This window comes from Pogona vitticeps, chromosome ZW-PAR (genome assembly GCF_051106095.1).
Source record: "Pogona vitticeps strain Pit_001003342236 chromosome ZW-PAR, PviZW2.1, whole genome shotgun sequence".
NCBI lineage: Eukaryota > Metazoa > Chordata > Lepidosauria > Squamata > Agamidae > Pogona > Pogona vitticeps.
Window position 1 is genome coordinate 10,940,542 of NC_135800.1, and position 21,585 is coordinate 10,962,126.

General features: G+C 49.8%; 1 protein-coding gene across 1 annotated transcript in view; it reads left to right on the forward strand.

The window, feature by feature from the left end:
* Positions 1-21,585, forward strand: part of CACNA1B (calcium voltage-gated channel subunit alpha1 B) — a 239,660-nt gene that overhangs the window by 64,933 nt on the left and 153,142 nt on the right. Inside the window, 1 exon segment of the mRNA XM_078382858.1 lies at positions 18,672-18,763. Within this exon segment, the coding sequence (XP_078238984.1) occupies positions 18,672-18,763 (92 nt within the window).

Below are 21,585 nucleotides of genomic sequence, written 5' to 3' on the forward strand. Positions count from 1 at the left end.
GCCAAAAAACATTTACCATATTTTTCCGTGTATAAGACTATACTTTTGTCTAAAATCTTTAGACTAAAAATTGAGGGTCGTCTTATACATGGAACTAAGCTGAGAGAATAAAAACAAATGTAGGGTAAAGCAGGGATCAAAGCGATCCTGCAGCGCTTTGATCCCTTTCCCCCCTACACTTGCTAAGCCCCACTTAGATTGCTTATTTTTGGATTAGAAAAGTGTGTGTGGGGGGTCTTATATATGGAGGCGTCTTATACACGGAAAGATACGGTAAATACAGGCTTTAAAACCGTTTAAAAATATTACAAGAAAGATTGTATACATTTCCACCATTTCTGGATTTAACACTTTAAACCTCTTCCAGAAATTAGAAGTAACTAATTACAGATCACAAGTTGTTTGGAATCAGTTCCCTCTCTGAATAATGAATTGAAAAAAATGCATCCTATCAGGGGTTGAACTGCAGAGGGGGTGACTTTATTCTTTCTGTAGGATAACTGCAACTTGTCATGTTCCTTTTAAAGTTACAAGGGCTTGACCTCACTAAGTATCGGAGGAGGAGGAGGATCAGAAGAGAGCTGGTGGGCTGAATTATGAGTATGTGCTGAGCCACACATGGCATTGTAGGCGTCGAGAGAGCGCAATATAGTGGAGGAGAGCGCATTGTGCGTTGTACCCCAGGCCAGTGTCTTGGGAGACGGAAATGTTTTTGAAGTAACTAAATGTAACTATTCTAGTTCTGTTTTAGAAATGGGGGTGTTGCTTTTCACTTTAACTCACTGTTTTGGGGGCTTGGAACTATAGCTGACTACTTTTGGAGCTGTTCTAACTAACTTTTAGAAAGATCAAGTGTGCAGAGAAATTAAGAGTCCTTGGTGGTTGTGCCAGGTTGGTTTCTTAGAGGTAAAAGTTAGAAAAAGTTCAGGCTATCTTGGGGACGTGGTTTTCAAACTATAGCTCAGGAAGCTGCTGACTGGATATCGTGTGTGTGTGTGCACGCGCGCACGCGCGCGCGCGCACACACACACACACACACACACACACACACACACACACACATACACACACACACACACACACACACAAAAGCTCCTTAAAGAAAGAGACCCAGACATTGTGCACATGTTGTTGTTTATTCGTTCAGTCGTGTTCTACTCTTCATTAACCCATGGACCAGAGCACGCCAGGCCCTCCTGTCTTCCACTGCCTCCCAGAGTTGGGTCAAATTCCTGTTGGTAGCTTCGATGACCCTGTCCATCCATCTCGTCCTCTGTCGTCCCCCTTCTCCTCTTGCCTTCACACTTTCCCAACACGAAGGTCTTTTCCAGGGAGTCTTTTCATTTCATGAGATGGCCAAAGTATTGGAGCCTCAGCTTCAGGATCTGTCCTTCCAGTGATCACTCAGGCTTGATTTCCTTTAGAATGGAGAGGTTTGTTCTCCTTGCAGTCCAGGGGACTCTCAAAATCCTCCTCCAACACCACAATTCAAAAGCTTCAATTCTACAGGGAAAACCATAGCTTTGACTATGTGGACCTTTGTCAGCAATGTGAGGTCTCTGCTTTTTAAGATGCTGTCTAGGTTTGTCATCGCTTTCCTCCCAAGGAGCAGGCGTCTTTTAATTTCATGGCTGCTGTCACCCTCTGCAGTGATCATGGAGCCCAAGAAAGTAAAATTGTGCACATACCTCCCTCCCAAATGGCCTTCTTTTGAAACTACAAATTTCTGCTGTTGAAGTTGTTAGCAATTCAACATGCAAATTAATGCATGATCACCTGAGAGGAAGGAATTGCTTGTTAATTAACATACCGGGTACTTTGCATGATCCTGCCTCCCTCCAATTTATATTTGGCTGTAGAACATGGCAACACACACAAATACAAATGGAACCCTCCATCTAGGAATTAGGGTGAAGATTTAGTTAACCAGGCACACCATTTCAATATAATGTTCAGATTTTTCTGGTAGGTAATATTGATGCCAGCTAATTTCTGGCTGCAGAGTTAGAGGTTGAGAGTTCGATTCGCTCACTGGGCATCTCCAGGGAGAAGAGCCAGCCTGGGTGGCCTTGGGCCAGCTGCACAGTGGCCCCAGGGCATCCCCAGAAGAAGGAATGAATGGTCAACTGTTTCTAAGCACTTTCTGCCTACGAAACTCTGGAAAGAGTTGCTGAAAGTCAGAACTGAGTGCACAGGATGATATTTATGAATGTTGATGCCACGGACGTGAAGAATCCCTGCGAAATTATTTATCCTCAACAAGAAAGAGTGAGACATTCTGTTGAGGAATCACTGATTTCTTGTGCCCAGCATGAAAATGTGGACCCCCTTTTCTCCTGTTGAGGTTGACCCAATTCGTGCACAGTGTACCTGCCCAAACTCTGGATCTGTTTTCTTTGTAAAGCAAAGCAAACACAGACACAGGATGTACAAAACGTCTGGTTGACTGATTAAAAAGAAGCAAAGAAACCACCCAGGGCTGCTGCTGCTGCTGCTTCTTCTTCTTCTTCTTCTTCTTCTTCTTCTTCTTCTTCTTCTTCTTCTTCTTCTTCTTCTTCTTCTTCTTCTTCTTCTTCTTCTTCTTCTTCTTCTTCTTCTTCTTCTTCTTCTTCTTCTTCTTCTTCTTCTTCTTCTTTGTAGTGCATTAATGAAGGCAGTAGCACTTGTAGGTTTGCACTGTTGACACTGACGCACAAATGTTTGAGATGTTAGGAACTCTTGCCAGTAACTCACTGAACAAGTGAGGAGAAGAAAAGACGGTGGTTTCTTGCACGACAGTGAGACAAGCAAGGATTTACATCTTTTGCCGAGGATAAACCGGCGGGAGGTGGCACCCCCCCTAATTCCGATCTTCCATTACAGTAATTATTGTCAAATCATTCCCAAGGCTTTGCTGCTAGTCTGACCCGAATCAATTAATTTCTTTTCCCTTTGGTGGAAGAACATCCCGCCCACCTTCTCCAGCTCAAGTGTCTTTTTTCAAAAAGGCCGGGCATGTTCTGCCATGAGGTGTGACTAAGCGGAGGAAAGAGAGGGCTGTTTCATTGATAGAGGGCTTGTCAGTTTGAGGTAAGAGCCAAGCGCCATCCAATGGGCCACGGGGGAATGCGGTACCGCTCAGGACGGGATCCAGACAGGATGGGGCTACAAACCCTCCTGTGACTGCCTTCTGTAGGAGGATGCAATCAGCTGCTTCCTAGGAAAGCAACAGATGTGCTTTCTTCACCTCTTTTCAGTTTTCTAAGGTTGTAGTAATGTCAACCTTCATTTGCCTTCCCCTCAATGGCCCTGATGGTGTGGACATGTTTGGGCTTTTGATAGGGTTTTCCAGTATCTCAAATGTTGTCTTGGCGTGAAACGCTCACTGTTTCTCAAAAATGGCTGTTTCTTCTCCCCCCCCCCTTGCCTGCAACGTGGGGGCCCTTCGTGAACTGGGCAAAGGGTGCCAGCTGCTGCGCATGAAGAAGAGCGGGGGGGGGTGGCTTTATCCAAGGGCGTGGACGAGCACTGGATTGGCACCTCTCTTGACAAACTGGCCGGTCCTTCTGCGGACCAGTGGGGTCCACGGGCAGGCGGCTTCTCGCCGGAAGGGACCCTGTGCGTGACTCACCGAACCCTTGAGTGGGGAACAGGACCTGGGGGGGCTTTCAGAGTCCTCGTGGAGGTGTCTCCGGTCAAGAGAAGGCGCGTTGAAAAGACTGGCCACAAACTCTCCAAGCGTCCGCAACATGGGTGAAGCCAGCCAACTAGCCCGTCCGCTGGCCCTCCTGCTGGGGGCACAGAGCCACCAGTTTGGAAACACCCCCCCCCCCCGTGCGCGGTTGGTGGTGTCATCAGAAAGTGGTTGGCGGACCGGGAGCCTCTCTGGGTGAAAGTGGCTCTTCTGTGACGCTGCCAGAGCTGGTGGTGATGGATTTGCTGAGGAGGCCTCGGCCATCTGTCTCCCTCCAGCCTCGGTGCGTTTGTGTGTGTGCTTCTTCATCTCCTGGGCCTGACGGATGCTTTCTCCAGCGGGGAAGGCGGGGTGGGTGGAGGGGAGACCCTGCCTTCCCTTCCCTCCCTAAAGCAGAGCTGCTTGGATCTGACAAGGAGAAATGGCCCGGTGGGGGCCGCTGGGGAGGAGGAGGAGGGAGGAGGGGGGGTGTCCCGCTGGTGTTTGTTTCTCACGGCAAGACAGCCCCTGACAAAGTGCCTGCGCGGCGGGCTGCCTGTCTTGGCGTGGCTGTGAAAGATGGGCCTGAAGCAGCCGCTGCTCATTAAACCTCATCAATAACCTGCACGCAGGGGCCGGCCGAGCGCGGAAGCCTCTCCCTGTCCTAGCGCAGGATTTGGAAGGGAAGGAAGGGCCGGGAGGAGGCGGCGACGTCTCCCCTTGCCTGCCTGGCTGGCTGGCGCAAGGAGCATAAAAACCAGTGCACGGATGACCCATGGCAGGCAGAGAAGACTGGCAGGAGAGGGCATGAGGGGCAGCCCCCCACACACCCAGGCCCCCCCACCCACCCCTTTGAGTTGAATCTCTGCTTCTCCAGGCCTGGGGCTGGAAAGCAGTCGGATTCTGCAAGCTAGGGCTCCTTGTGCTTTGGCTCTTCTTTCTTTCGGTGCCTTTTCCTCTTCCTTCCCTCCCTCCCTTCCTCCCTCTTCCTTCCTTCCTTCCTTCTTCCCTCCCTCCTTCCCTCTTCCTTCCTTCCTTCCCCAGCAAAAATGGATAAATGAAACTACAGAAAGATCTGTGACAAGGAATAATCTGTTCAAAAGTACCTCAACTTGCCGTCGTTCACAAGTTAAAACAGGAGCCGCCTGTTCAGCCCTTCGACCGTTTCCTCCAACAAAGCTGCTCAGTTGGCTCCCCCCATCCGGGCGTTACTCTTGTCTGAAAGCTTGGCTCCACTTTCTCTGTGTGGTCTTTGTTTGTTCCATGAGGCAGTGGTTCCCCTCCTTGGGTCCCCAAGTATTGTTGGACTACAGCCGCCAGAAGTCCTGGTTAGCACAGCTTGTGGTGAAGTCTTCTGGGGTGGGGGGGTTGTACTCCAAGAACATCTGAGTTAGAATCACAGAATCGTCGTAGGGCTGGAAGGGATCTAGGAGGTCTTCTAGTCCAACCCCCAGCCAAAGGCAGGAGACCTCAGACCATCCCGGACAGATGGTTGTCCAATCCTTTCTTGAAAACCTCCAGCGATGGAGCACCCGCCACATCGGGAGGCGATCTGTTCCACTCCTTCATGGTTCTCACCATCAGGAAATCCCTCCTTATTTCCAGGTTGGATCTCCCTCTGAGGAGTTTCCACCCATCGGTTCTTGTGCTACCCCCCCCCAGGCACCATGGAGGATCAACCAATGCCCTCTTCCCTGTGGAAACCCTTCAGATCTTAGAAGATGGCTGTCATGTCTCCCTCAGTCTTCTCTTCGTTAAGCTCAACAGACCTAGCTATTTGAGTCGTTCTTTATCGGATTTAGACTCCAGCCCCCTTCTCATCTTTGTTGCTCTCCTCTGCACCCCTTCCAGGGCATCAGCGTATTTTTTGTATTGTGGTGACGAGAACTGGACACAGCACCCCACGTGCGGCCCCACCAATGTGGTATAAAGTGGGACTATCCCTGTCCATGATCTTGATGCTGTCCCTCTGCTGATGCAGCCTAGGATGGTGTGGGCTTCCTTGGCAGCTGTCGCACACTGCTGCTGACTCATTCTTAGGTGGTGGGCCACCAGGACACCTCAGTCCCTCTCACAGGTCCTCCTGTCGAGCCAGGTATCCCCTATCCTGTACCTATGCCTCTGGTTTCTCCTGCCTAAGGGCAGGACCTTACTTTTCCCTCCACTGAACTGCATCTTATTAGATGGGAGTTAGCCAAGCTTGGCAACCACTGCTGCAAGGGAATCAAGATACAGTGGTGCCCCGCTTGACGATTACCCTGCTTGACGATGAATCCGCTTTACTATGCGTTTTTTTGTGATCGCTATTGTGATCGCAAAACAATGATTCCTATGGGGTTTTCCGCTTTATGACGATCGGTTCCCTGCTTCGGGAACCGATTTTTTGCTTAATGATGGTTTTGAAACAGCTGATCGCGGTTGCAAAATGGCCGCCCGCTGTGCAAAATGGCTCCCCACTGTGTTTAGGACTGATTGCTGACTTTACAGGCACCAGAAAATGGCCGCCCTATGGAGGATCTTCGCTGGACGATGAGGTATTTCCCCCATTAGAACGCATTAGCCAGTTTTTAATGCATTCTAATAGGTTTTTACTTTTGCTTGACGACAATTTTGCTGTACAGCGATTTTGCTGGAACGCATTATCGTCGTCAAGCGGGGTACCACGGTACTACTTTCTTTGGTGAGCAGTTATTATCTCTCCTGCCCTTGGTTCTGATGTTGCCCGTGGTCTTCTGAGGTAGGATGGCGCCAAAAGGCCCTTTTTCTTAAGCCTGGAATTATCTTCCTTTTGGGAGGGGAGGCGGGTTTGGGAGTGAACGTTCTTATCCGCAGGAGGTCGGAGTCTGACCCGCCACAGTCCTTATTGCCAGAGCTGCAGGTGGCAGATGGTGGCACTCGGCCACTTCCGAGGAAGAACAGAGGGTGAGAAGGTTAAAGAATGCACAGCTCAAATATCACAGAGCCAGTTACGAGGAGGAAGAAGATGGTAATTAAGCCACCCATTCTGAAAACGAACATAATTAGTACAATTAACTGCCTCCGATAGTAATTAATTGCTTTGAACAATCGTCTCAAGAGATGTGGAAGGATTCTTTGAACAGTCAATGGAACATCTGTAACTCAGTGATGTCTTCTCCGGCTCGGTGCGGCCTGTCCTATCCCAAAACAGAATTTGTTCTGCAGATCTCCAGCAAATGGTTTGCGGAGATGCCAGGGGCCTGGAAGGGAGAGAAAAACAGCGCAGTGCATGAAAATGCGACCCAAGAGTGTTTTCGAAATTCATCTCTTCTGAATTTCTTCCTAGATTCTGGAGTTTTTATTTCTGAGTTGCGTTTTGTTCCTGAGAATTTACCGTCCACCTTTTCCAGGCACCAAGCGTCCCTGAGAGTTGGCTTAAATGATTTGATATGCAACACTGAAAAATCCGCACACCTCCGCCCACCCTCGGAGCCATCCATCCGTCTGCCATTCAATCTCCTCAATTAGTCAGTAAATTCAAGAGCCAATTCAAACAACCAAGAAGAGCTTTTAGCCAGGGAGGGATGAGGGGCTCCCCCTGTTGCCCTTGTCCCTCTGATGGCTCTCCCTGGCTGAGAACATGGGGAGGAACTTGGGGGGGGGGGCTGGTCGTAAGGCCTAGACGGGTTGGCAGAGAGATCCGCGTTGGGTGAGCAGGAGAGCCTTGCCAGGGTGGGGTGGGGTGGGTAAAAACAACAGCAGCAACAACCAAATAGACCTCAGTGGCTGGAGGCCACCTGGCCTCCCTAGACGTCGCTCTTTGCTTCCGCGCCCTGGCTTCATCGTTGGGTTGTGTGGAATGGGAGGAAAACTGAATCTGGTGTTGGCTACAGCCGACGTCGAGACCAGCCAACAGAGACCGGGCCGGCTCCGGAGTTCCCCAGAGCAGCAGAGGAATCTTCTCTTGAGCGGGTTTCCTTGGGGCAGAGCTGCTGTTTCTTGAAGCGAACCGTGCCGTCCGGGGCACATGCGCTCAGAACCGAATCCCACACCCTTCCGTCAGGCTTACTCCCTTGCATTTCGGATATTGGCCTTCGTTACGGACAGAAGGGCACAAAGTCTGACGCCAAGGGAGATAATTACCTTTTCTAATATAATTAAGCTTGGGTCGGTGATCCTCTTATTTCAGCCCGTGTACTTTGGTTGCTAATCCAATCACCGCCCAGATCTCACATTTATTGGGTTATCGGTAGCCTGGCGTAACTAGAACCCTTTTCCCACCGTGGGGGTGGATGTCTCCGAGGAAGGGCCTGCCGGCATTTAGGAAGGGCCTGCCTTTGTGGGTGGACGCTTAGAGCAATGATGGGAGGAGGGCGGTTTCAACAAACAGCCTCCGATCGTCTGCCCTCGGGAGAATAACAAGGCTTGGGTGGATGGGAATTCGTGCTGCTTCTGGGTCTGGTAGCAAGGAAAGCCGTTGCTTGAGAAGGGTCAGGTTGCAACCCGGAGATGAGTGTGGAAGAGAAAAAGAGGCACACTTCTCACCAGCTCCGCCTCAGGCCCCAGAATCTCTCGCGTCGGCTTCAAGAAAGGGGCTCGAAGCATCGCCCATCTTGCAGTTTGCGTGCGTTCTTTGGCTTTGTGAAAGACCATGTTTGGCCCTACCTGAACTTTCTTTCTCAAGGTCTCCAGGCCACAAGGGCTGAACCCCCAGCCAAACCCCTTCCACCCTTGCCGACCTCGGTTCTGCCTTCCTTGTTGCCACCCCCATCCTCGCGCGGCTGTGCCGCCTCCTGGGGTAGCCCGTGGCTCTCTCGGATGCTCTTGCAGGCTTTCGGGCTGGCTTGGTTGCCCAGGCAGAGGGAGAAGAAGCCACGACAGCTCAGCTGTGGAGACGGTCCTCCGCGGGGTGATTTCTTTGGCGCTCTCCTAGGTGACTGGCCTGGCCACCTGGCCTTCCCCCACCTCTTCTGGTGGGTGACCGGAGCCTTTTAAGAGAAAGCAGGTTCTCCAGATGGCCGGTCCGACGGCGGCAGAGGAAGAGATCCGGCGCATCGCTCTGCTCACCCCGTTCTTTATTTTGCCAGCCCTGCAGAAGGCACTCAAAGTTGAGCTTTTCCTTCCTGCCAAAAAGAGGGGGTGGGTGGGTGGTAGAAAGGTGCACGAAAGGAGCCGTTTCCCTTTCCAAAGAATGGAGCAGCATAAAGCAGGGTGGATGCCGTAGGATGAGACCCTTATTTGGCTCTGCCTTTAAAAAATTAATCCCAGTAACGTTTGCTCGTTTTCTATGTGTTTCTTGGTCTGTTGCACGTACGCCTGATCTCAAGCCTTGCTTTACAAGCCCGGGCTGTCTTTGAGCGACGTCGGCTTTATGGCCCATAGAGAATAATGCTGTGGATCATTCTGAAGTGCCCCCATGGCTTCCTGCATTCAGGCAGCCTTTTGCTGCTGGATGTGTTGAATTGAAATGCTTCTCGCCAGTGATCCGACTTGTGTTTTGCGCTTGCCTTTTGGAAAAGCGTCAAAGGAATCGAGGAGCGGATCAACTCCTTAGATCTGTCAAGAGTCTCGTTGGGAACCAGAGGACTGTGCTGGCGTTTCCACAGACTCCTTCCATTATTACGGACAGTGGGCCATGTCTCTGACCAATAGGACGCTTGTGTAAATAGCTGTGCAAATGTTGAGTAGGTGGGAGAGGTGGAATCCTGCCACTTCTGTTGTTCCCCAAATGTTGCATGGTGTCGTAGCTTAGAAGCATCCTCCACCCATCCAGGGCTGGCCTAAGCTGCGTGGACGAGGTGGCGTCTCCTCCTCATTCCATGCATGCAAGCCAACTGGACAGGTGAGGGGATGCTGCTTTAACATTGATGGTGTTGAACGGGCAGCCCCGACTATGCCCAACGGGGGCAAGCTAAGTCAAGGGGCAAAGGGCAGCTCAGATGGCACACCGTCCCCTCCTCTGGCCACCACCCAGTATCCGTCACTCAAGGCGGCCGCCTCCTTTCGCCTTAGAGGAGATCGTAAGACGAAGAGGATGAAGAGGAATGGGCTCCTGGGTGTCCCGGAAATCCCAAAGCTGTAGCAGGACCCTACATAGGTCATCTAGCCCAACCTAATGAGCATAACCCATAGATGGCTGCCTAACCCCTGCTTGGAGACACCCCCCACCTTCAGGGGGAGCCCATAAAGGCAGAGAAGAATTATTCTCGTCAAGCGTAAAGGGAGTCTTTGAGTTGGTGAAACAGCTGTTCGGGTGGAAACTCTGATGGCAGGGGAGAAGAAAGAGTAAAGGCGCCAACATCTGCGGGCTAGTTGAGGGTCCTGCTGGCTTGTTCTGTCCATGGCCTCAGAAGTCTGAACCTCCACCATGCAGGAGACGACTCCGGGAGGACACCCCCCCCTTTTCCCGCTTGAGATCACAGCAGAAAGAGCATCAGCGGTCCATGTTGCTTATTCTGTGCCCTCCCTAGGCCTCTCTGTGTGCCTGCAAGAAGTGGCTTTCTCCTCCTTTTCAGCTGTTTCCAAGGGTTACCAGGAGGTGAAAAAAATATCTCTCTGATAATGAGAGGAAAGTAAATGACAGAGCAAATGCCAGAATTGCTTATTGTGGAAATGAGTCTCTCTCTGTCTCCCTCTTGCTATCTGGAATCTACCGCTTCTCGGACCCATTCTCCTTCAGGGAAGAGATCTGTAGCGTACACTTTGGGCTACGCTCCAGAGTTTCTGTTTGTGGTGAAAAAGCTGGGAGGAAAACTTTCCGAAGCATCTCAGCGCCTTTGTCTTCTTTTGCTATTGTCCTTCTGGGTGGGGATAAGTTCCACGGGATAAAACCACCTCCTTTCCCATGCGAAGAATTGGAGCAGGGTGGTGAAGGCGTCCAGGGTCGTGTGCTGTTGCTGCTTGCTTGGTAATGTGCGGTTGTGGTTATACCGTTGGCCTCAGGCATGGGAGGTGCAGGTGCATGCCCATCGTAAGGGTGTAACCCAGCAGATCTCTCATGGCACAGAAGGGATTAAAAAAAGAATCTTCCAAGTTCCGGCTCAGACCCTAACCGCTACAGAAGACTTTTAGCCCCGAGGACCTGAAGCAACATTCCGTCTGGTGGTCTTGCGACGAGTCAACTGGTACCGTATTTTTCCGTGTATAAGATGCCCCCCGCCCCCACTTTTCTAACCCAAAAGTTAGAAACCGAAGTGGGGCTTAGCAAGTGTAGGGGGAAAGGGATCAAAGCCCTGCAGGATCGCTTTGATGCCTGCTTTCCCCTCCACTTGTTTTTGTTCTTTCCTCAGCTTACTTCCGTGTATAAGACGACCCTCAATTTTTAGTCTAAAGATTTTAGACAAAAGTATAGTCTTATACATGCAAAAATACGGTATACTTGTTTTGTAGCGTTGGGGATTAATGTTCTTTTATACACAAGCACCGTCTGTTGCTTTACTTTGGCTTGGAAGCAGATATGGGGTGATTTAAAACAAGTTGAAAGTGGTGGAGAAATCTTCTTAGACATGACCGAATGCTAACGTTTTCTAGAACTTCCTCCTTGAGAGGGCCCTAACTGTGATGAAAGGCTGCACCTTTTGAGGCTTAGCTAGGCCAGACTCCACTTAACCTCTTACTTGGAGGTAAACGCTCAAAGCCTTTCAATTTTGGTCTTTTCTCCCATGCGGGTCCACATGTAAGTTATATGTAAGTCAGATAGAATGCCCATAATATTTATGGAATTTGTAGTCCGTGAAAACAAAAAATCACCTTCCTTAGGCTTTGCCTTAAGCTACGTGATGTGGCTGCCTCCATTGAGTGATTCAGGAAATATGGAATCATTCTTCCCACCTGAATTACAAGTGTTGTGTTATCTTTCGCAGCAGGCCATAAAAATGTTCTCTGGTTCTCTCTAGTGACCACTTCTGATATTGCACCTTGCAAAAAACAAAACAAACGAAAACAAAACAAAAGCGCAAAACAAAAGATGCTTCCCTTACATTTGGAATTCATACAGGAAAGGCATGACACCTGGAAAAGGCCCTTTAAAGCGCCTTTAAGTAGGTAGTTCCTGGGAACTTAAAAAATGATAGGTAGTCTGATGATTTGTGGAAAATGTGCTACCTTCCTAGACCTCCTCATTACCATAGTGTAGGTCTGCAGCTACAAGAAGTTCCAGGGACACAGCTTAAATCTAAGTCAGGTGTCCGAACATTTGGAGGAGGCACCTGTATTTTCATTATTTCTCTCTGTGTTAAATCTTGCCTAGATCATTCCCAAGCTCCCGCGAGCACCCGACGAACAAAGACCTCTCCGTCTCTTGTTTTTGGCAGGCTTGCTCACTCTTTTCAAACGTTAAGCAGGAAAATTGCCTCTAATTGACAGAAAGACGGCAAGGAGCCCTTTGCGCTCCCCAAAGTCAGCCTCCTTTGAAAGTCCGAAGCAAACTCTTGTTTCCAGGACGGCTTGGGTCGGGCCCGGCCGCCTTCTGCCGCATGACGGAGGCTTTTGGAAGGAGCCTGGCTTTCTCCTTCCCCACCCTCTTCGCCCGTGCGTTGTCACTCGCAAATTGACATCGCAGGGTGCACAAAAGGCTGGTTCGGCAGCCGCATTGTGCTCCTCCTGAACAGGCTGCACACCGAACTGCGATGAAATGACGTTGCCTCCTCCCAGGCTCATTTTCTTGTCGAGAAGCAGCCCCCCTCTTTTTCAGTCTGTGGTGACAAAGGTGAACGGTGCAGTCAGGGAAGTGCGCCGTCTGGGCTCACCTGCACTGTTTCCATGCGATGTCCCAGGCCACGCTCAAGGTTTGGGTGCGCACCTAGAAAGCCCTCTGTGGCTTATGGGACCCCTTTACTTGGCAGAACACCTTCTCCCAAGATCATCCGGCTGCACCACCAGGTCCTTGCAGGAAACGCTTTTTCTGGGTGGCCACATTGAAGGAGGCCAGGAGAACATCAACCGGACGTCGGGCCCGGTCAATCTGTGCCCGGCCCCCTCGCTGCTTACCTTTAGCAGGTTGCTGAAAAGGCAGCTCTTCGAAGGGGCTCTTGATTGCAACCTCACATACATTTTCCCCAGCGATTTACTTATGAAATGTTGCGCTATCCAGGTTTTTGACTATTTACAGTTTGGTTCCATCTGATTTTTTTTCTACTTTTTTTTTAAACTTCTGTTTTGTTTGATTTTATCAGCCGTTAACTGCCTAGAATAGTGCCTTTCACTCACAGGGCTGTATATAAATTAATAAAATGCACACACGCACACAAATAAATAAAATAGAGTGTTGGGAGGGACCTCAAAGGTCATGAAGTCTAACCTTTGGCTGAAGCAGGACATCCACAACTAAAGCGTCCTGGACAGATAACCATCAAGTCAAGAGGTGATCCCACGGGGCTTGCAGCTGGCCTCTTGGACCACTTGTAGGGTGGTCCAGGGTGGAATATTTCCCAGCGATGCCGTGAGGGGCAGGCTATTATGATCAGAGCTCTGGCCCCTGTCTGTGCCCAAGCCAAACCTGTTTTGGTCCAGCCATAGAGCGACTCCGGTTGGGAGCTGGGCAGGATCCATTCTCCAACAGATGGAAGGATCGCTGTCAGGGGGATTGATTGCTCCTGGCACGATCCCTCTTTCCGCCGCGACCAGGCCCCTTCTTTTGATCTCCACCTGATCACACCCTCATCCGTTGCATGGCCGTGACCTCCCTTCCCCTTTCCAAGCTGGTTCCCTTCCCTCTCTGCCCAGGGTAAGAGCCAGATCTGGGCATGCGGTTGGCAGCAACGGATTTGGCACGGCCTCCCTCGTTGCTCTTGTCTGGAAGTAAAACCAAATCGGATGTGACAGGCGGCACGCGAGGAGGTCTGTCGCTTTTGCTGAAAGGATGAAACCCTCCCTTCCGGCTGGAAAAGGCAGGGGCAGGAGCAGGAACCAACACCGAAAAGGAGCCACTGAACCTACGGGGATGATCCCATTCCACCCATCGGTGGAGAGAAGACCCAGGGCTTGTTCGGTCGTAGGTTCCTCTTCTCCTGGATGGGCTTTTATTTCCATCGATGCAGAAGTTGATGCACTTCACAGAAGGATAGAAAACTATTTACTGAATCAGATTTGGAATCAGGTTATGAGTTTACACTCAGCCCATTAGATCCGGTTGGGCAGAGCATGGTTGACCTGGGGTGCGTCCCCAGCACCCTCAAACCCTCGTCCAAACCTCAATTTTACCCCCCTCTATGCACTCTTTGGGAGGAGTGTTTGTGTGTACTTAGCCATGGCATCACACACACACACACACACACAGTCTTGTCATGTAGAAGAAGAAGTTGATCTGTGTATGTTTGGGGACAACAAAACAAAACAACAAGAACTAGCATTCTTTTCTCCCCCCCCAAAAGGTTTTGCTGACCAGAAAAGGAAATCTTGGAGGAACTGACCTTTTCTTAACCGAGACACTCAAGGTTTTTTTTGTGCAGGATGAGAAAAAGCCCAAGCTACTTCCGAATTCTAATTCTTGCTGAGTAAATGTGTACGCTTCCCAAGGAAAAGGAGGTCAACCTCTTCCAGTGAGGAATCTTGGCAAGGTGTGAAAAGACTTGACTTCTTTCAACCCAGGGCCATTCTCTCTCCCCCCCCCCCGGCACGCCATCTCGAGGGGCCCATGGAGGCTGGTGACATGGAGGAGTCGTGCTCTCGCTCTTCCTCAGGCTAGCTAATCTTGCCCAGCCTGTGCCCATCAATAGGTTCAGCACCTTGGATGGGAGGATGAAAATTTGGACTGAAACATGGAGTGAATCCCCCCCCCCTGCAAAACGGGAGTCATAATAAGCCTTTGTTGCTCGGTGGGGTGGACTTGGGGAGACACCGTTTTCTTAAGGTTTCCTCCATTTCTGATTCTGGAGGACTAGAAGCCTTCGGTGTTGTTGTTCAGCATTGCGGGCGTTGAGGGGTGGAATAGTTAGGAATAAAATTCGGAGAAGCGTGGTGTGTTTTCAGAATCATGGGTCTTACTGCGATGGCTATAAAATGGTCAGAGGAGGCCATCGAAAGGAGCCGGAATCTGTCTTTTGCTCCTGCGATGGACCGGCAAGGGAGACTGTAGGTGGACAGCTCCCTGTGCAGTACAAAGCGACGGGACCCGTTGTGGAGGTCGGGAAAGGCCCTCTGTCTCCCAACTGTGGCTAGCATTCCCCCCCCACACACACACACGGCCCCCAAGCTCTCCGGTGAGATCTTTTGCCAGACACTGTGAAGTCCGCTGGCGGGTGCCCTCCACTCCTTCGGCCAGCTCTCCTTCTTGCGCTGGGGGCTCCGACATGGCAACTTCTGCCCCGAGGACGGCTGAACTTTGGGAAAGGAAGCGCAGAGCCTCCGTCCGTGTCCTCCGAGGGCTGCCCCCGTGCGGCGCAGAGGGTGTCAAACACGGAGGTGCGGTGCCAAGGAAAGAGACGGCCGCTTTTCACCTGGCCTGACCTGCCTGTGGATCCGTGTTGTTGGCACTCGTGCAGCTGAGTGGCGGAAAGGATGATCTCGACGCCAAAAGACTGCCTGCTTCCGAGGTTGGCTCTGCCACGGAGATGGGAGGAGGGAAACGGCTGTCTTTTGGCGCCGGCCTCCTCATCCGTGACATGGAGAGCGTCGTGCAGTCCTCGTGTGCCGGGCTTTTAAAGGGATCGTATAGGTGAACGCTTTGAGATCCGAGTTCTCTTCGTTTGCTCTCCACGGAGGCCCTAAAGCCTTCTGTCCCGTGGTCGATGAAATGATGGCGGGCCAGACATGAAGGATTCCTACACTCTATTCAAGGGCACCTTGAGGTCCTTGCCACCCCCACCCCTAGCCCCCGTTTCATCATCTGCTTTCCTTTCTCTCTCCTCTCCTTCCTTCCTGGTATTAATTTGCATGCAGTATTTTGGATGGATGGTGGGGGTTTGTGGTTTTTTCCCCTAAGTTCCTGGGATTCTGGGACTTTCCCAAACAGTCTAGGAAAAATGTGTGGACTGCATGGGTTGGGAAGAATACCTACAAAAATGTATATATTTTGGGGGGAATAATATACACAACATTGCAAGAAGTGCTCCAGATGGGAAGAAAGGAAAAAGCATAGATGTGGGATGTCATGAGATGCATGGTGGTTGGATTCTGAGAAATTAAGAGAAATGGAAACGGTTGGATTTTCATATCTTCAGTTGTGGAGAGCGTTGTGGATACTCTGGGCTGCCAGGATGACGAGCAAGTGGGTCCTAGATCAGATCAAGCCTGAAGTCTCTCTGGAGGTAAAAAATGTTGAAAGTTGGGCTATATCCTACTTTGGGCACATCCTGAGATAGCAAGATTCTCCAGAAAAGGCCATCATGCTGGGAAAGGCAGAAAGCAGCAGGAAAAGAGGAAAGACCCCATAACACGAGATGGACTGGCTCGCTCAAGGAAGCCACTGGCTCAAGTCTACAAAAGCTGAGCAGGACCGTTGAGGGTCACCCTAAGTCACAAAGGACTTGACGGCACGTAATAACAAGCGGTGGAGGACAGAATCAGTGCCATAACAGAACTACTTATGTGGGAAAGAGGGAATATTTTGAATTCCCCACAATGCTCTGCAGGGAGAGTATTTTGGGCAGTTCCACGAAGTTAAAACAGGAGCTAGGCCCCAATGCTGAGGGGGGCCTCTGGCAAGAAGATCAAAAGGAAGCTAAGGCATTTAGCTCCCCCCCCATCACCTTCCACGTTTTTTCTCTTCCTGCCTTTTTTAAAAATCCACAACAGTGTCTTCTTTTATTGTGAGTTCTCCTTGCTTTACGGGCTCATGAGAGCACTTTTGTGAGATTTCTCCCCCCCAAACACACCAGTGCTCAAACCGTCCTTTGATCTCTCCCATTTTCCCTCCCTCCCCCCGTTAAAAATAATAATACCGTGTTTTCTAATTAGCTGTGCTCTCTTCTTGAGAAACTCCAGTGGGAAAAACTGGCACGCGGGAAGGAAAAGGCCGGGTTTTGGTGTGATTTTCTACAAAGCCATCAGAAGCCTTTTGGTTAATTACTCCTGCTTTCCCATTTGGGGGTTGGCATGTTTTTTTTCCCCCCCTGCCAAGAAGCGGAGAGGAGAGCGCCATCCTAGCAGGAATGAGCCGAGGAAGGAGCCTGTGTGGCCGCCCAGCCAGGTGGGAGAAAAATCTGCAAAGTAATGGGTTTTTTTAAGAAATGGGTTTCTGATCCATTTTTAAATGTTTTCCATCTATTTCGTGGCGCTTCCTTTCAGGAGCCTCGATGGCAGACAAACTATGATAGGAGATCAATAAGGTGCGAAGCTCGTTCCTTGCAGCGTGGAAGTCCCACACAAGAGATCTGGGGTCCGGGTTGGGCTGGATGACCTCGGGGTAGCCCCTGCCGTGCCTTTCATGGCTCTGCGCCACCGTGATTTCTGCCTCTAGGTCCAGCCGCCCCTTCTCTTTGCAACCTGGCAGTAAAAAGCAGAGACGCTGGGCGGTGGAGGGGGTCCCCGGGAAAGAGCGCAGCAGAGCCTCGCCTCGGAAGCCCCCCGAGACCGCTTGGGTGCCACCGGTAGGAAAGGCTGGTGATTAACTTTCGGATGAAGCGTCGGCTTCTGCCAGGCGTCTGATGTTTTATAAATGAGCAATTAAACGCAAGGAAGAAAGGGAGAAAGCGCTGGCGTGAGGATGGGGAACTCAAAATGAGATTTCTCTGGCCATGATAGTTATTGCTTCAAATTACTTTCGGCAGCTTGTGCAGCAGATTTGGGAGCCTGTGTTTGCCCATTCTTGCTTTTTCTTTCTAAATATATAATTGCTCCCGCTCTGGATGTACACAAGGTGTCGGTGGAAAATAGAGTGCTGAACGTCTTGGCTGGGGATGGGGGGGTCACGAGGGAGGGGGGGAGCGTAGTCTAGAGAAGGCTTGGTCAGATGCCCTCCTCTTTTGGCATCAGGTTGGGGGGGTCGTCTGTGGTTTGGGGGTAAAGGGTGGGCTGCCTGGCACGCTCAGTTCTGCCCATCCTTAGCTTCTGTTGTCTGAGGTTGGCATGTCACTCCAGGTCATGGTGGTGTACAGATAGATGGCGACAAGGGTGATTTGAAATCGAGTTTTTATGGGTTCAGGATTCAGGGCCTGTCTCTCTCATTTTCCATCTCTTTGAAAGTAAAATTAAAAAGTGCTTAGAAGGAAGATCGCCACGTTTTGTCCGAGACCAGCCCTCTCCTCCCCGCCTCCTTTTCCACCCTCCTCCTTTTGCAGGCGTCTTCCCCAGCAGTGGCATTTTGGAGGGGGGGGTCTGCCCAAAGTAACCTTAGAGGGCTGCCTGCAGCCCACAGAGAGCCTCCTTCCAGCTCTGGCGAAAATGAACGCAGGAGGTGATGGATGTCTTGTGTTGGAAAGCCTTACAGCGAAGCCACCCTCGCAAAGTTGAGGTGCTAGGACCTTTTGGTCAAGAGGGTGATGGCATCATCTGCCGTCACCCCCGCCCAGCTTCCTGGTAGCAGAAGAGTGGTTTTCTTGTGCCTGGATGAGGGGTGCGTGTGTCTCTGTGTATCTCTGTGTGTGTGTCATCAGCAGCTTAGTCTTTAAGTTAAGACCTGTTTGCTTTACCAACGACCCGTCCCTGATGGAAGGGACTACTGATAGAACCACATCTGTCAATATGAATCGATGCCACTTTTTGGTGCTTTTAGACTCCTCTGGAGAGCTTTGCTGTTGTGGGACAGTCATGATCGATTCCTGCCCTTTGTACATAACAGAGCTTCAGGTTTTTTTTTTTAGACTACAGGCTCCATCCTTCCTAGCCAGCATGACCCATGGGAGTTGTATTCCAGTTCATCTGGTGATGTTTTAGAAGCTAGCGCGATGTGTGATAGGCAGATGGAGAGCTGAAAAAGGGGGTTTGTGTCAAAAGACATGGGGTGTTACCAGCAGGTCTCTGCTTTTGTCGATTCAGTGTTAAGTGACTGCCCAATCTATTTCCGAGTTGAGGCCAAGCTGGTTTAAGTCACTGCAAGCTGCAGTCAGTTTGAATTTATTGGTGTCTCCAAAAGCTGCCACCTTAATCTGGTTTCTCTTTCTTTTTATCTCCCTTGGCCGGTTAGGATTTTAGCCACCGCTGGGACCCAGTTTGACTTACGGACTCTGAGAGCTGTCCGAGTGTTGCGGCCCCTGAAGCTGGTCTCGGGAATTCCAAGTGAGTATGCATGCGGACAGGGCGCGGGGGACCGTGGACAGTGCCGGTCCTGCCGTCCAATGTCACTGGAGGTTTCTGGAAGAAAATAAGAGGAGAAACAGGCCCCCGTAAGCCTCCATTTGGGGTGGGCCATGAAGGGGGGGGGGGTGTTCCAGGACCTTTGTTGCATGCAAACTATCAGGAATACTAAAATGCGAAAGACATGGCATTCAAAGAAAGAAAGAAAGAAAGAAAGAAAGAAAGAAAGAAAGAATGGACGGAAGGTAGGTAGAAAGAAAGAAAGAAAGAAAGAAAGAAAGAAAGAAAGAAAGAAAGAAAGAAAGAAAGAAAGAAAGAAAGAAAGAAAGAAAGAAAGAAGAAAAAGGAAGGAAGGAAGAAGGAAGGAAAGAAAGAAAGAAAGAAGGAAACAAAGAAGGAAAGAAAGAAGCAAAAATCGATTTCGAAGTGTTTACCTCCCCATCCTGTCTCTGTTGGGATGTAGGGAGGAACCACAGATTGGAGAAAGACGTGAACGCGCATCTTTCTCAATTCCCTACAGTCTAAACCCTCTTTCCCCCTCATATGTTCTTATGGTGAGTTTTGTAACTGGTGCCAAATCCTGATCAGAATCTAAACTGAAAGAAAATCTTCATGGGTTGCTGTTACCGTTTTCATGCCTATTTCGAAACCATGCCAGCTGCCTCTGAGACCTTGTTGACATTTCCTGGCACATAGAAATCGTGGCTTCAGCCAAGCTGGTCTCTCTCTCTCTCTCCCCCCCCCCCAAAGCCACGTGAGGACCGCTTCTGCACTGTTGGCATAAAATCACCTGACGTCGCGGTCTCCTTGACTTCGGCTCTTCTCAGTGTCCCTTTAATTGAACGTGTATCTGGTGCTGGTGAAGGGCACGGAGGGTGGACGGACGGTTCCCGGATTGACTCCTTCTTTTTTACACATTGCGGAGGGTGGGGGGGAGCCGGGGACAGGGTGGCCTGGAAACCGCCTGCCGTTCCTCTGAGTCAACTTGTGAATCCACCCCGCACGCCAAAGGTTCAACTAAAAAGAAACATAAAATGGAATAAAAATTCAACTGCCAATGTAAATAGCAAAACATACCAACTAGAACCTCAGTGACTGTGGGGTGGGTGTTTCGCTTCTCGCTTAAGTCAGCAGAGGATGTCGTTGAATGTTTCTCTGAAGACCTGCGTCTTCCATGTCCTCTTGAAGTCTGGGGGCTTTTATGGAAGCCCATTCCATAAAAATGGGGCCACAACTGAGAAGGCTGAGTTTTTAGGAGTCATCATCGTTTGCCTCCCTCGGCGTGGCTACCCACAAAAGTAGAGGCTGTGAAGATCGAGTGCTGCAAGCCAAAGTTCTGAAGGAAAGACGCTCCACTAGATTTTTCCTTTTCAGTGTCTGGAAGTCTCTAGGGGTGACAGTTGTTCAATTACAGCAGCGTGCCCGTTTCTTCCAGTGTCCCCAGAAGCCAAGTCTACGAAAAGGGAAAACCAGAAGTGGACTTCCAGCAAAAAAATTGATGAATATGTTTGCCTAATTTTCGGCTCCATTTTTAGCTGAGGTAGTCCAGGAATAGTGTCTTCCAAGGTGTGGAAATGTCGCCGTCAGATCAAGCAAAGTTGTCCACTCTTATTCTAAGGGTTAGGGATCAGAAAAACCTGTCACAATTGGTCCTCTCACCTTTAGATTTTGAAAGCCTCACACTATCTCCTTCTGCTTGAATTTTTAATAAATTCTTCAATATCTGAATTGAAGCAAAAATGTGTAGAAAGAAGTATGTTAATATTTCTCTGTTATTGAACTGCTAAAGATACGGAGCTTCTCGGGGGGGGGGGGAAAGACAGGCAACTCAAGCTGGTGCTAGTAGGGTCGAAGACAGGTAGGTTGAGCCTCAGGTTTTTAAGACTTACCTACTCAAAGCCCTGGGCCAGGAGGGCAAAAAAGTGCGTTTGGGTTTCTCACATGTATGATTTAATTATTACTGTTAACGGTTGTTGTTACTTGTCACTATTGCTGTGCATGGCTCGGCCGCTTTCCCATTATTTAGGCAGGGCTCAAGAAAACTTACGATCAGCATAAAATGTAATGAAAACAACAAACCGAAACAAATTAAATCCCCAAATCGTTAAAACAAAACAAAATCAACTATGAAAACCACAGAAATAAATAAATAAATAAATACGCAAATAAACAAACCATATTAGAAGATGGTTCAGAAAGATGTGCCTTCACCAACTTTCCTCAATGCAGGAAGATTTGAGACTTTATAAGTGTCTCGTGACAACTCAAAAGACTAGCAGATCTAAAGTGGGCAGAAATTGTTTCCCTATTCTGTAATCTAGGAAGGGTTCAGCAGTTGAGGAGAGATGAGAGTTATCGTTTCGGGATGGTGAGCCTTTGGCACTCCAGATGTTCCCAACTACAACTCCCACAGTACTTTTATCTTTGGCAATGCAGACTGGGGATGCTGGGAATTGTCATCCAGAGTGGTAGAATATGTGACGAACACGGGTTCGAAAACACACGTGTAAGCTTGGACAGAGAGCAATCAGGAGTTTGCACATGCTAAAATGAGCTGAAAGAGTCCAATCCAGCCAGCCATGCTACAACACTCCTTCTCACAAGTCTGCCCACATAAGAACACTCTGGTACTCTCAGATATTATTGTGAAAAGGTCAAGTGGGCTTTGTAGTCCTTAGACTTAACTTGCACCACTGACAGGACTCTAAGTAAGCTAGGCCGAGGCAGCACTCTCAGATGACCCTATGACAAGTGTACTGTTCAGGAAACCAAATGAGTTTTATAATCTTTATTTTATTAAAGAA